Raw genomic sequence first — 14,296 nt, 5'->3', positions numbered from 1 at the left:
TCCCGTCACTGACCCCAAGCCTCTCCCGTGACATCAGCCCACACTGGCCTCGCCCCGGAACCCTGAGCTCATCTCCCAGTAACTCGCGAAGCCGTCCGTGAAGACACGACGACCAAGGCTGTGTGAGAAGTCTCACGCACCGTCTCTTCTGTGCGGCCTGTATGTGCCGTGTGGCCCATGTTTACTTTTCTGTGTGATTTATAAATGTGGAATTCAGGCAAGCTGCAACTGAGTCCTGGCTTAGTCACCAACTGGATTTGTTCACTTTTCTAAAATGAGAGAGACACCAAAAGATGGTCCAGCAACTCTACATGCTGATATCCTAACAACCACAGTTTAACACGTGCTGTTTACGCTCACAGCTCTACGTAAACAACAGTTTGGACGTGAGACTGAAGTCAAGGTGTCCCCTCATGCCGGGGTCCAGCCCCGGTGGATCCAGGGAATTTGAAGGGTGGACGGCGTTGGCGTGGAACTTGTTTATTCATCAATATAAGATTAGATTAAGAAACTATAGTGTAGTAAGAAGATTAAGTGGAGGAAGAGGGCTGAATAGCTTGGTTTACGCGGAAGACCAATACAATTCCAGACAAGGACTCTGCACCATCTACGTTGGGGCACCGGCGCCCACTTGAATATCTAAGGGTGCCTCGCCTTAAGCTCCCTTTCGCGCGGGTCTTACCAGCCAGGGCAAGTAAGTAGACCTGGCGAGCCTCCGCGCCCCAGGTGGAGATTCACCTGAAATTAAAGTAAAGAGCAGAGAGGGAAAGGGAGAGAAGAAGAGAGAGAGAAAGAAACGGGGGGAGCCAGATTCCCAAGAAACCAGGCCGAGAGACCAGTTCGAGAATCTGGTCCGAGAAGCTGGTCCGGGAAGCTGGTCCGCTCCTTCATTGTTCAGAAGGCCTTTTATACTTTTGATAAAACATGGAGATCAATGGGTAACACAAAATGATGTAGCGTTCGCAGCCCAGACTCTTTCTAGACATCATTTTGTATACAAAAGGTCTCCGGTGATTTACATTATCTTCTGGCCAAGAGGCTTGTTAACACGTTTTGGCTCTCTTCCGTAATGAATGTTAACTTTGTTTCCCCTGAAGTGTTTTTCTTTCATCTGCATCTCCTGAAAAGCGCTAATGTTACATCTCTATAGAACAAAGGCGCAGTGGGTTATAACAAAGAAGGTACTTAACTCAAAGATCTAATGTTGCCAATACTAGGTCTACGACTTGTTTTTCTATATACCAACTATATCTAAAAACAAAGGATATGAAAATTTGGCAGCAAGCATTGACTCAACAAATGAAACTTTTAATCAGTCCTATTCTAAAGATTTTGGCTCCTCGGAAGCTCCTACATTCCTAGGATGTTTTAAGCTTCCTGTGCCTCCTGCGGTCAGGAGGCCTCAAACAGTCACACGCTCAGCTGTACGAGTCCTGCAGGCAGGCCCGAAAGACATCAGAGGGTTTTTGGATTGAAACACTCTTTCAAATGCAGAAGACTAAAGCCCTGAATTGACTTTTTCCAGAAAATGTCAGAAGAGTGGAAAAGCAGAGCACAAAAGCCGGCAGATTTTTGTTGCGGTACATGCTTAGGAATTTCCAGAGGGGTCCCTGAAGTCTGAGCACGCCTTGCGTATGTCAGCTTCCTTCCTCATGACCTTGTCACGGGCGGGATTCCTCACACTGGCTTCCGGCACCCTCACCCGATTCAGAGTCAGCAGGCCCTGTGCACGGGGCTCCTCTCCCTGCGTGAGCGCGATTAGAGATGGATGGACCTCTGGAAGGGCACTGGTCACGCTTCAATCCCAAGAGGACTACACGCTACTGACCGGACCTCCAGAAAGCACGGCCACCTGGTTCCACGCAACACCGGGTGGGAATGGGCTCCCGGAGATGACAACAGCGGCATGGGCCCCAGCAGGAGTCCTCCGACGCGACCCTCAGATGGACGCAGGCGGGAGGCCTCCGACGTGACCCTCCGGACAGACACAGGAGCAAGGGGCTCCCGCTCCGGGACATCACTGGGAATCAGGACAGCACTCCTTGCCCCCTGCAGCCTCCCCAGGAAAGAAGGCAGCGTCTCACCCAAGAAAGGGGAAGGGAAGGCGGCCCCACGAGTCTGCAGCAGATGCAGCAGCCGGGAGTGCAGGGCACCCGGCCAGATGCGAGCCTCACTACCACGCGCTTCTCAAGCTCACAGACCGCTCAGGTTTCCAAAGGCAGCAAGTCTCAGGATCCTGAAACACTTGTCTTCACTATGTACAATGTCCAGAGGCTCGTCTCTAATTTCAGGCTATTTACATATATACACACATCAATCCCAGGAAAGACTACGGTAACACACAAGATAAGCTAAAAGCTGTACTGATCTAGAGAACTGACGACCTACTCTGAATATGAGCCTAAGGGCACTTACACCTTCCATCACATTACACACCTTTTTAAATCCCATGTTGGAGACTGGAAACCATGTTGGGAAATAATCGCAACACCAGGTTTCGCAACAAGAACAGGCACAACTACACACACAAACACGTGAGGACGTCACAGGACGACCGCGGGAGCAGGAGTCCGCGTGGCCGGTAAGCAAGCCCCTTCTCTAGGCAGTTGACCCCATTCTACACGTCGAGTTTCAGAGACACTGAAAAACCAGTTATTCTTTGAAGCGCCCCTCGGTCACTCACCACGTTGTAGTAGCTTTTGTTAATGGCGGTCGTATCGAATCCTTTGGGAGGGCTCTTCAAGGTTCCGGACTTGGGTGACACAGGCTTTTCTGAAACAAAGACGGAGGGCAGGTTCACTCCTGGCTCCAGCCGAGACCACTGAGTGCAGCAGCCCCCACGGCCTGGCCTCTGGCTCCGACTGAGCCCCGGACCACAGGGAGGTGGGACAGAGGTGCACGCGGCCAGAAGGCCCCAGCGCCCAACCCCTCCTCACGGCCAGCTCCCGGGGCTCAGAGACCCCCACAGCCCGGCCTCTCAGCTCAGCTGCACCCCTCACAGATTACACACTGCTGCCGTCAACACACAAGAGAACCCACGAGCCACGCGAGCTCAGGGTGCAGTCTGGGTGAAGTCCGATCCCAGCAGAATCAGAGGAAAAGCGGGCAGACACCTAACAGCGTTAAGACACCAAGACCCACAGTCTGGAGCGTGTCTGGAGGGACCCAGGTCACGAGAGTGCAGAAGGCCTGCCCACACAGGCGACAGAGGAGGAGAGCCCCAGGCAGGGTGGCAAGAAAAGCCACACTGTCTTCAGGACCTCCAGACCAGAACCAAGGAAAGGGCCCCCGTCACGGCAAGGATTCAAGTGCATCACAGGACTTTCATCCAGCGCCACTCAAGCAAGGCTTCTTCAGCGCAGGCGCTGCAGGGGCCTTGCCAGCTGATTCTGTGGCTCTAGGTGCGTGTGCGCGTGTGTCTGGCAGTCACTGGTTCTGCAATGTGGGTGTGTCTGTCACCGAGGTTCTGTTGGGGGGGGGGGTGTCTATCCTGGGGGTGTCTATCTCCAGCTACAGAGGCTGGCAGTGGCCCACGGCTGGCAGGGGGAAAGGGGAAATTCTGACGGGCGTGGCCTCGGGGGCCAGTCTCCACGCCCCGCGTTCTCCTGCACTCTCTGCCCTCCTCCGCAGGGCCCTGCTGCTGACGGCTGGCAGTGCCCTGAGCACACCTGTCCAGAACCTCTCTCTGGCAGCATGGCCCTCCAATCCCAAACACCATCGAGCTCCAGGTCCCAGATCCCAGCTGCTCAGTATTTCCATGACCTTCTCAGCACCGGAAACCCCTAAAAAGCCCAAAGCAAAACGCCTATCTTTAGCTGCGGGTCCCCCTCCTCCTGTGGAGCGGCTGACCTGAGTCTTCCTTCAATGTCTCTCTGTAAGGGTTTCCAAATGGGTGAAAATACAGAACAAAACAGAGGTCCTACTCCCAGCTGAAAGAACTCTCTCTGTCCACAAGATGGAAAGGAAAACTCAACAGGAAATAAGTGACTTTTAAGCTATGAGAGATACAAGGAGGAAAACTTCCTCTCAATTTTTATATCTGCACCTTAGCATTTAACTGTGGAAGAAAACCTGATGTGTCCATCTGAAGAAAAAAATGCCTTTTCCTCCTTAAAATCTGCCATCTGGAGGAAGCATATGCAACTGCAGTAAAGGGGAGGTGGCCGAGCCTAAACTACGGCCCTGGGATCGAGAAGAAGTCCCAGAAGGCACACGGCAACAGAGGGCAAGCGCGGCTGATTCATGAGGCCTGGAGCTGCTAGAAGCGAGTCGTTTGCCAACTGCCTCACTTTACCAATACTTAAGTGTAACACATGCCTCTCAACATCCCAGTTAGTAAAAGTTAATCAACTTACTATGAGAACTACAACAAAGATGTTTTTCAAAAGCAAGCTACAGGCTAATGTTCTACAAGAAAAGAGAGACAGGCAGGAGAGACCCAGACAAATCAAGGTTTAGGTCCAAAGAGGTTGTCTTCTCTCACTTAAAAAAAAAGGAGAGCACACAATGTGCTGGGCGCCAAGACAGAATCTTCTGGGCTGAGAGCTGTCAGGAACACACTGTGTGAGGCGCTCCCTGAGCCGTCACATGGAGGAGCCCCCATGCACCCTCTGCAGGAGACCCAGGAGGGTAGGGCTGGCGCTGCAGGGACAGGCTCCAGGAGAGGTGTCCGTGGAGGTGCAGGCCGCAGAACCGCAGAGCTGCAGGCCTCCAGCTCCTCTGGAGAGAACCTGGATGTGTTAACACAACACGACAGGCCAGTCACGGCCACTCATAACAGGAAAACACACAGGAAACAGATCTTAAAACACGCAGCTTTCCTAGCGTCCTAAGGAAAACAAAACATTCTGCGGCCCATCCAAGATCTAAAGACAGACTCCCTGTGAGGAGGGCAGGGGAGCCCCAAGGATGGAACAGCACACCTTCCAGGGCAACTCGGGCAGCCTGTCCCCGCTTTCACGCAATAATCCTTACAGAGCGCTGATAACAGAACGCAGACACAGGCGTGCTGACAAAAGGGGGCTGGCGGCCCTCCCCCCAGGCGCGGAGAGGAGCCACGGCTGCAGAGCACGGCAGCGTGGGGCTGCAGGCAGGGCCGGGCTGCAGGCAGGGCCGGCACTGGGCGGCCCGGGGAAAGGAGGCGCCCACTGAACAGCCAGCCATCAGAGAACAGCCAAACAGAAAACAAGCCCATCAAGAACTCGGGCGTCAAGGGAGCGTGAACAGGAAACACACAAGGAGCCCAGTCCCGAGATGCAGAAACAACATGGCCATCTAGGAGGCTTATCACACGTGTGCTGAAAATGCCTCCAAAGAAACTGGGGCCCGAATGAGTGAAAAGGCACCATGAACACGAAGGACATCTGGAAAAGAGGGAAACAGCCTCTAGAAATGAGCCCTGCGGGCTAAGATGGAATCTCGGTGGACAGGCGGGGTGGAGGGAAGCGGGCAGGGAGAGATCTGAGGAGCGGGCTGCAGGTGAGTCTGGTCCATACATCATGAGGAATGGCAGGACATCAGCTCAGCGTGTCAGAGACGAAACCTGTCACTGGGCCCACGTGGCCCTGGACTCGGGGCTCCCAAGCCCCGCGGCGCCCATGTTCCAACCCCTGGACCCAGCGCCGGGCGCCTGATGGCAGCGCCAGCACTCCAGGACGAGCCTCCTGGCAACCTGCCTTCCACCCCGCAAATTCAAGAAACCATCGCACATGTGTCTGTGTGTGTAAAACACACATTAACTGCGTGAATAAAATGAGTTTACATACCAAGAGTCTGCACAGAAAATGTTCTGGGACACCGACATACACCTTCCGTCAGACAGCACATACTCGGGAAGGACATCCAACGCATCCGCAGCGAACTCTGAAATAGCCTCACGCAGACCCCTGAAGAGGTCTGAGGAAACTGATCTCCGAGGGAGCATTCCCGTCTTCACAGGCACTATTTCAAACCAGAAACCACACTCGGGCCCCAGGCGCAATCAGAGCACTGCTGTCTGCAGCCACACGGGGGCAGGAGAGCACGGCCACGCGTTCGCCCGGAGAAGCCAGACAGAGCTCACCTGGAGACACACAACCCCAGGGGACATCACAGAGAAGGAGACCTCAGCTTTGTGTATTTGACAAAAATATCTGTAAACCAAATCAGAACTTAACACAGAGAAAAACTCCTGCCATGACGGCCACTTAGAGGAAGGAATCTGTACGCTGGGACCTGGCACATTTTGTTTACAGAAAATGAAGGCTAAATTACACTGCAGATCACAACGTTTATGTCAAACTTGCTCTTTAAAAAAGAGAAATCTATTCCAAAGTCACAAAGTCATACAAATTACAAAAAAAAAACAAAAAAAACAAAAACGCAATTGCACAAGTGCTACCATGATGCTGGATTTTCACTCTCAACTGTTACAAAGCGAAACAGTAAAAACAAGCTTTCACGTCTTTCCTTCTCAAATGATCGTTTAAAATCAGACAGGCACAGCTTTCCACAGAACAGAGTCACGTAATCGGAGGACACTAGGGATGGAAACTTACTCCTCAAAGTAGTTATTCCTTTAGCTCGACGATCAAATAACAACACCCAGCCTAACAGAAGGAGAAGGCAACGGCAACCCACTCCAGTGCTCTCGCCTGGAGAGTCCCAGGGACGGCGGAGCCTGGTGGGCTGCCGTCTATGGGGTCGCACAGGGTCGGACACAACTGAAGCGACGCAGCAGCAGCAGCAGCAGCCTAACAGATGACTCACTTGAGCAAATATGCCATTCTCTATATTTTAAAACTAAACACGAAAACAAGGAAAGTTTTCAGTTGCTTGAGTCTCAGTGTGGCATGAAAACTAGGGATTCCATGTGAGCCCTGCAAGGAGCTGTTTGCCAGCAAAGCAGTTACACACATGCAACTAAAGGGGCCTCACACACACACACACACACACACACACAGCTAAGGCAGAGAAACACACACACACAAAGCTAAGGCAGAGAAACACACAGCTAAGGCAGAGAAACACACACACAAAGCTAAGGCAGAGAAACACACACACAACTAAGGCAGAGAAACACACACACAACTAAGGCAGAGAAACACACACACAAAACTAAGGCAGAGAAACACACACACACACACACAGCTAAGGCAGAGAAACACACACACACAAAGCTAAGGCAGAGAAACACACACAACTAAGGCAGAGAAACACACACACAACTAAGGCAGAGAAACACACACACACACAAAGCTAAGGCAGAGAAACACACACACACACAAAACTAAGGCAGAGAAACACACACACAACTAAGGCAGAGAAACACACACACAACTAAGGCAGAGAAACACACACACACACACACACATAACTAAGGCAGAGAAATGGGATCGCAGGCAGAAGAAAGCGATGTGGCTACCCCTGACGCAGGCACCTCACCCAAATGAGATGGCTGGTTCTTAGAGCTGTGTCTGCCCCCCTCCCCACGGAGCTCAATGCCACCCAGAAGTGGGGTAAGAGTAGAACACGCCTGCCAGGCTGCGGGACACCCAGAGGCCCCCCCAGACGACACTGACCACATGCATGTCCACCTGAAAACAACCCCATCTTCGCAGTGTCATTTCCCAAGGCTAACCCTGGAAACTCCAGGAGGAGGGACACCTGGAAAGGGAAAGTCTATCTGTGCTCATTCACACTTCTACTACGATGCCTCAACATCAGACCAGAATTTCCATTTTAAAGAGATGTTCACAGCAGAATTCAAGAAGCCCAGACCCAACAGATGTCTACACAATCAGCAAAACCCACTCCTTTTGGCTTGCTCCTTTGCCAGCCCCGATACCCCCTCAGGGCACGCCCCTCCACCAGCTCTGTGACTCTTGAGGGCGTGCCCATCACCAGCTCTGTGACCCCTGGATCCCCTTCGTAAAGGGAAAGACCATGTTACTCTCAACCTCGCCCCCCAAAGGGCCCAGCGCTCTCTTGGCCCCAGAGGGACTGCTTGGCCTCCCCAGCACTCAGGCCCAGGGGCCAGAGCCAGGGCTGCCCCCGGACGGGCTGGCGGCCACTGGCGAGTCCAGCCAAGCTGCAGACTAAGGCACACTTCCCAGCAGCCGTGTCTGTGACGCAGGCAGCTGGACACCAGTGCCGTGCCCTCGGCTGGCTCTGCCCAGGGACAGATTAACAGGACAGTGTTCAGAGGAGGGTTTTATTTGCCCCCTATTCCCTGAATACCCCGACAACACTATCTTCTGGGGCTGTGGTGAGGACTGAAAGTCACAGATAAAAAGAAGTTTATATAGGAAGCAGAACACAAAAGCTTGGCTATTACTGTTAACTGTATTCTAATGATAATGAACAAATACTGTTTTCCTGATCAACTACAGAATAAAGGGCACCAACGAGATACCACTTGACAACCATTAGGATGGCTATTGTCAAAATAAAAAAAAAACAGGAAACAAGTGTTGGCAAAGACATGGAGGAACAGGAGCCCCGTGCCCTGCTGTGGGGTGTGAGAGCCACTGTGCGCGACGCACAGCAGGGCCTCAAGACCTGAACGGACTCCCCGTATGAGCCGGCAGTTCCGCTCCGAGCTACGTACCCATGAGACCCGAAAGGACTCAGATGGACACCTGCAGCCCCACGTGCAGTGACGTCAGTCACCAGAGCCTAAAGCCAGAAACAACACAGTCCAGCAGCAGCAGCAGGACAGACGCGATCTGGCCGTGAAATCACACACACACGCATATTGGTCTCTGCCCCCAAGTTCCTGGCAAAAGGCTCCTGACCCTTTGGAGTGTCCTGACGAGGCCACTGGGGGCAGCCACGCCTTAGAGCGCCTGCAGTGCCACGACGTGATCACACCTGAGCAGAAATGCAAGCAATGCCAGGACCACCACTCCCTTCCGAAATTAGATAGGCCTTGGAATAATTCTTTAAATTCAAGAAACTGCTAAGCAACTACAGAAAACGTACAGAAGGGGATGCATTCCAAAGTGTCACACCAGTGCAAAGACACGGACAAATCAGCACCACATGACTGGCAGAAGCAGTGCATGTGTAACCACAAAGTAAGAACGAACAGACGTGACAGGTTTCTCCTCACAAACAGTAAAGAACAGAGTGAGTCTGTTTTCAACTGCTGGTGTCACGATGGCAGGAGACGCCGGCCTGAGTGTGGAGCCCCTTCTCCCGCCCCCAGTGTGGCCGGGCTCTCACCCTCCACCAGGGCCGGACCACTACCAGCCGGGACTCCCAAGCCCATCCCCGCCCCGGCCCCGCCCCGGCCCCGCCCCTGGCCCCGGCCCCGCCCCTGGCCCCGGCCCCGCCCCCGGCCCCGGCCCCGCCCCGCCCGCCGACCACTCACCGCTGGGCTTGACCTCGCGCACGTAGTTGCTGGGGAACCAGCCGGTCCTGCCGTTGTGCGTGCCCTCCCACCAGCCCCCCTCCTCCACCCGCGTCACGTGGATGACGTCGCCTTTCGAGAAGGACAGCTCGTCCTCATTCGTCTGCTGGAAGTTAAACTTGGCTCTGACGACCAGCTGATTGTTGCTGTTGTCGGTCATGTCCTACAGGGGGAGAAGGGAGGGAGACGTCATGAAGACAGTGGCGTCTCCGTCGCTGCGATCAGACCAGGTGCGACCCAGCACCGCAGCAGAGCCAAGGCACACGCGGGGGCCGGCTGGAGACACGGGAGTCCCTGCCCCGCAGCGCGCCCCGACCACCGCCCAGGCCCCGGCCCGGAGGAAACCCCGTTAACGGCCGGCAAGGCCTTACTCGGGCCACGTTAGCCCACAGAACACTCCACACACATGCACAGGCCCCTACGCTCCACAGCCTCGGCGCGGGAGCCGGGCCCCGAGCCTCACCGCCCCCTGTCCACAGTCAGGGTCCAGCAGGAACCCCGCGGACGCCCGGTCTACGAGCCTGGCCCCAGAACCACAGCCTACGACCCTCAGCCAGGACCGCGCGGCCTGACACAGATGTGAGCAGGATCCCACGTCTTCCAGTACGCTCTCAAAGTGTCTAAGAAAGAAGCTAAGATGCCCCTTGTTCCACGAATAAACAAACTCGAGCTTGACTGAGAAGACAGATACCAACACTGAGGCGAAACTCTCTCAGAACAGAAGAATAAAACAGAAAATCTCAGAAATGGGGCAGAACTTACAAAACTTACTCAGACTGACATAGTGAAAAACAAAGAAAACGATGAGATCCCCGGGACCTGTGAGAAATGGCAAAGATCTGACACTGGAGCCAAAGTCGTGTTAGAGAAAGGACACTGCTCAAAAGGAGTCTAAGAAGCACAGCTCAGCGTGTCCCAGGTGTGCCGAAAGACACAAGCACACGTCCAGAAGCTGAGTGAAGCCCAAACAGGAAACAACTCAAGATACCTGGGCCAATTCCCGTCACACCTAAACTTCAGAAACTGAAGACAGAGACTTTAGTATCTGGATAAAGACATCTGCAGAGACGCAAGAAGAGCACCCTTACTCAAGACGTTAGTGTAAGACGCACCCCGCCAAAACAGGATTAACCGAGAGGAGATGAGGATGGAGGCAGTGGAGGGGTGGACTCAGGTCGCAGCCAGCCCACAGGCGCTGGTGCCGGAGGCCGAGGGGGCGTGTGAGCTCCCGGGGAAGAGGAAACCGGGACACCTTGAGCCGTCTGAAGGCCCAAGAGGAGAGTCTTTCAAAGAAGGCAGAGAGTAGACTGCCATCTGCCAAAGGCACACAGAACGCCGTCCGGGAAGGCCAGGCCCCACTGAGCCTGAGCCGTGACGCTGCCGCACCACAGCCACTGCCAGCACAGGGGACGCGGGGGGGCGGGGGGCTCGACGCCCCTCTCACTGCAGGGCGGCCACAGCCCAACACTGTGCTGTCGAACAACAGGCTTTACACAGGGCGTTTATCAGAGACACAGCCAAATACCTAAGGAAGCTACAGAGAAATTGAAAAGTGCCGTCTCTACTGATTTTCTCCTGTAGCAAGTCTCAGAGAACCACCCGACTCTACAGTAGGCGCGTGTATCGCTGAACAGGAGGAAAAAGACTGAGAGCACAGACAGTGCTCAGGGCTCCAGGCGGAGGAGCTGACATGATGCCTCAGAGAGTTCACGTGTATTTACCTATTTAAACATGCCCTGGCTACTGTAAATCGTGTTTACTTAATAATTCAAATCAATGCATCCACCTTTATCTACTGAATTACACCCTTAATGCAAACTTAATATTTAATACCTAAAGTATTCAATAAAGGGATCTCTTCTAAGCATCTGGAGGAACCCTGGACTGAGCACTGTCCCCTCAAGCTCAGGGGCACCTGAGAGGTGGAGGCTGGATGTGTCACGGCCCCGCAGGGAGGCCGCCCTTGCCCTGGTCAGACACGGCCGCCCACCGAGCCTCAGCTGCAAACCAGCGCCATCTCTCACCAACTGCCCACTCTGATCACCACGACCTTCTCTTTTCTGCGATGTATCCTGGCTTTGCAGAGCCCATCGGGGTGACAAGTTCCAACGATGGAATATGACACGTAACAAACTAAGGCGCAGAGCGGGCCCCTGCTAAGTCACTTCCGTCATGTCCAACTCTGTGCGACCCCATACCTAGGATTCTCCAGGCAAGAACACTGGAGTGGGTTGCCATTTCCTTCTCCAATGCATGAAAGTGAAAAGTGAAAGGGAAGTCGCTCAGTCGTGTCCGACCCTTAGCATGGACTGCAGCCTACCAGGCTCCTCCATCCATGGGATTTTCCAGGCAAGAGTACTGGAGTCGGGTGCCATTGCCTTCTCCGAGCAGGCCCCTAAGGACGTCAAACTGCCCCGGGAGCCCTCTGCCAGCCCAACTGCTGGGCACACACGGGCGGCACTAGCGTGGGATGGGGCACCACCATCAGGAGGCAGCAGAAGACGTGACCCACAGCCTCCCAACAGGCCAGGCCAGGCCAGCCCCAGGACACCTCCTGCTTCAGGCAGCGACACTCCACGAAGGCCCAGACAGGGCAGCATCAGCGGAGGGCAGGGCGGTCTGGACCCTTCACGCCTGAGGCAGACTCTCAGCCGTCAAGCACCCCCAACCCTGAAGGACGACATGGGCCCAAGGCAGGGAGAGGACCACGGGCCACACCGTGCCAGCCCGCCCTCCCTGGGGCGGCCACTGCTGGCCCGGCCACAGCAAAGGGAAGCTTCAGTCATGAGCGTCTCGTCTAGGGTTTCACCCTCCCCTTCAGGTCAGGAGGAGTCTCACCACGCTCCCTCCGAGCAGCTCACCGTGCCCACCACACGGCTGAGGTGGCCGCAGGCTTCCCATTTCTGGTGTGACAAAACTTCTCTAATGAAACACTAGTCCTATACTTACTATGATCTCAGCAACATTCATCATAAAAGGACATTTAACTGAGTAAAATTCTTCAATTGCAATCCAATCCTCATTTATTCAAAAACAAACATAAAAAGCAGACGAGAAGAGCCGCAAGTGAATGGGTCAGGCAGCAAAGGTTTCTCTGCCCAAAGCTTGCTGACTTTTCGTGCGTCTTCCATGGGTATTTCATGAAGCAGCTGTTTTCAAGGGATCTGGACACCTTCCTTCCTTCATCTGGACCATGATGCTCCCAACAGGGCCCCCTAAGTCCCTCCAGCCCCGGGGAGGTGGACGGTGACATGCGTCAAGTCCCCATGAAGCGCTGACCAGCCGGCACTGAGAAACCGCGCCCGATGGGCGCTGTGCTGTTCTCAAGGTCAGAGACAGGGCTCCGGGGCTTCTCCGAGGGGAAGGCAGGCAGTCACGCGCACACACACGAGGGAGAGTCAGCCTGAGCGCGAACAGTTCAAGAGGTGTACAAATTATACCCCTTCTACAGTTTTCCATTTTTAACAGTGCTTCGTGACCTAACTCAAATGCATCTCTCTACAAGGCACAGCTCAACCAGGCCAGCTTTATTTCTCCAGGATCCCCACGTGCTTACGAAACATCCCCCTATGGTAAGCAGAAAGCTGTGGCCTCTGAAGACTGGAAGGGTAGGTTCTCCTCAGACTCACATGACAAGGCCGCTGAGTTTCCAACACGAAACGGTTACTAGGATGTCACACGAAGCAGAGTCACAGCAGCGGCTGATGAAGCCGAGGGCCAGGCTGGCGTCTGCCCCGGGGGGCTTGGTGGTCCTCCTGCAGACACTCACCCTGGTCAGCGGACGTGGCGGCCGCCCCCACAGGCTCTGCTCGGCCCTGTTCATCACGGCCCTCGAGGCCTCATTCCCAGGGTCTGTGCTCACAGCCTGTCTCGTGGGGCCTGTCCACCCCGGGGCCCCCCGCCTCACCAGCACTCATGAGGGGGCCCCTCTCACACGCTGCAGCCGGACTCCGCAGTGTGTTGTCACACACTCATAAAGAGAAAAACCACCTCGAGGGTCTTCCACGTTTAGCCTTTTCTTCATCATCTAAGTATGAGACATGGATTCTTGTGCCCCAACTTCTAATCGTGTGTAGAGCAGGAAAGAAAACACCATGCAAGCAACAAGGAAAACACTTCAAAGCCCACATCCATCCAGATAAACAGAGGTGCATCTTGAAATAAGCCGACAGGACATGAGACCTGTGATAATCTGGCGATGAGCAAATGCCAGCCCCGAGAGCAGGGGCAAGGCAGCACAGGCACCCACCCCCTGCCAAGCACCTCCCGAGCCCCGCCCACCGCACACTCCCACCACCGGGACCCTCGTCCACACTTACCAAACTGCGGTACTGGCCCTGGAACAACTGTGAAGTCCGGCCGTGCGCAGGCTGTGGTCCCAGGGAGTCAAAGGACTTGATCCGGTGGGAGGAGGGCCGGGCACACACGGAGTCACTCCCCAGGCCGATGTCTGCAAGGCCGTCAGGGGGCGGGCTGAGCGCCCTGCTGCCCACCCACGGGACCCACCCGCACGGGACCCACCCGCACGTGCCCCCGTTGCCCTTCCCAGAAACCAGCTGCACAGAACACGCGTCGGCTCTGGCATCCGGCAGTCTGTTCTGACCCTTTCCTCTCACCTGGGGAAAACAGGCCTCCCGGTAAATTCCGAGCACTGCCCAGGCCTCGCCCCCTGCACCCCTGCTGCACGCCTGCCCTCGGGGCCAGCAAGCCGCGAGCCCCAGTGGGACCGTGCGGAGAAGCAAAGACTCTGACGTGCAACAGAAGCCCCTGGCCCTTCTGGCCAGAGCAGCCCCTCAGAGGGCGAGTCCCTCTGCACGAGGGCAGCCACACCTTCCTCACCTCCCAGGGCTGTGAAGGACCAGGGTGTCAAGGGCACCAAAGGCTCAGTCCCTGTTGGGGGTCTGG

At 54.9% G+C, this 14,296-nt stretch overlaps 1 protein-coding gene across 3 annotated transcripts in view; it reads right to left on the bottom strand.

Annotated features, from left to right (window-relative positions):
• Window positions 1-14,296, bottom strand: part of ARHGEF7 (Rho guanine nucleotide exchange factor 7) — a 103,851-nt gene that overhangs the window by 43,304 nt on the left and 46,251 nt on the right. For all 3 annotated transcript variants that reach the window (XM_052649913.1, XM_052649914.1, XM_052649912.1), the window contains exons 4-6: window positions 13,711-13,841; window positions 9,353-9,554; window positions 2,684-2,772 (exon numbers count right to left, since the gene is read on the bottom strand). In XM_052649913.1, coding sequence (XP_052505873.1) covers window positions 2,684-2,772; window positions 9,353-9,554; window positions 13,711-13,841 — 422 coding nt within the window. The remainder of the gene's footprint in view (window positions 1-2,683; window positions 2,773-9,352; window positions 9,555-13,710; window positions 13,842-14,296) is intronic.

Source organism: Budorcas taxicolor, chromosome 12, assembly GCF_023091745.1.
Source record: "Budorcas taxicolor isolate Tak-1 chromosome 12, Takin1.1, whole genome shotgun sequence".
NCBI classification, from domain to species: domain Eukaryota; kingdom Metazoa; phylum Chordata; class Mammalia; order Artiodactyla; family Bovidae; genus Budorcas; species Budorcas taxicolor.
This window is presented reverse-complemented; position numbering and strand designations above follow the sequence as displayed.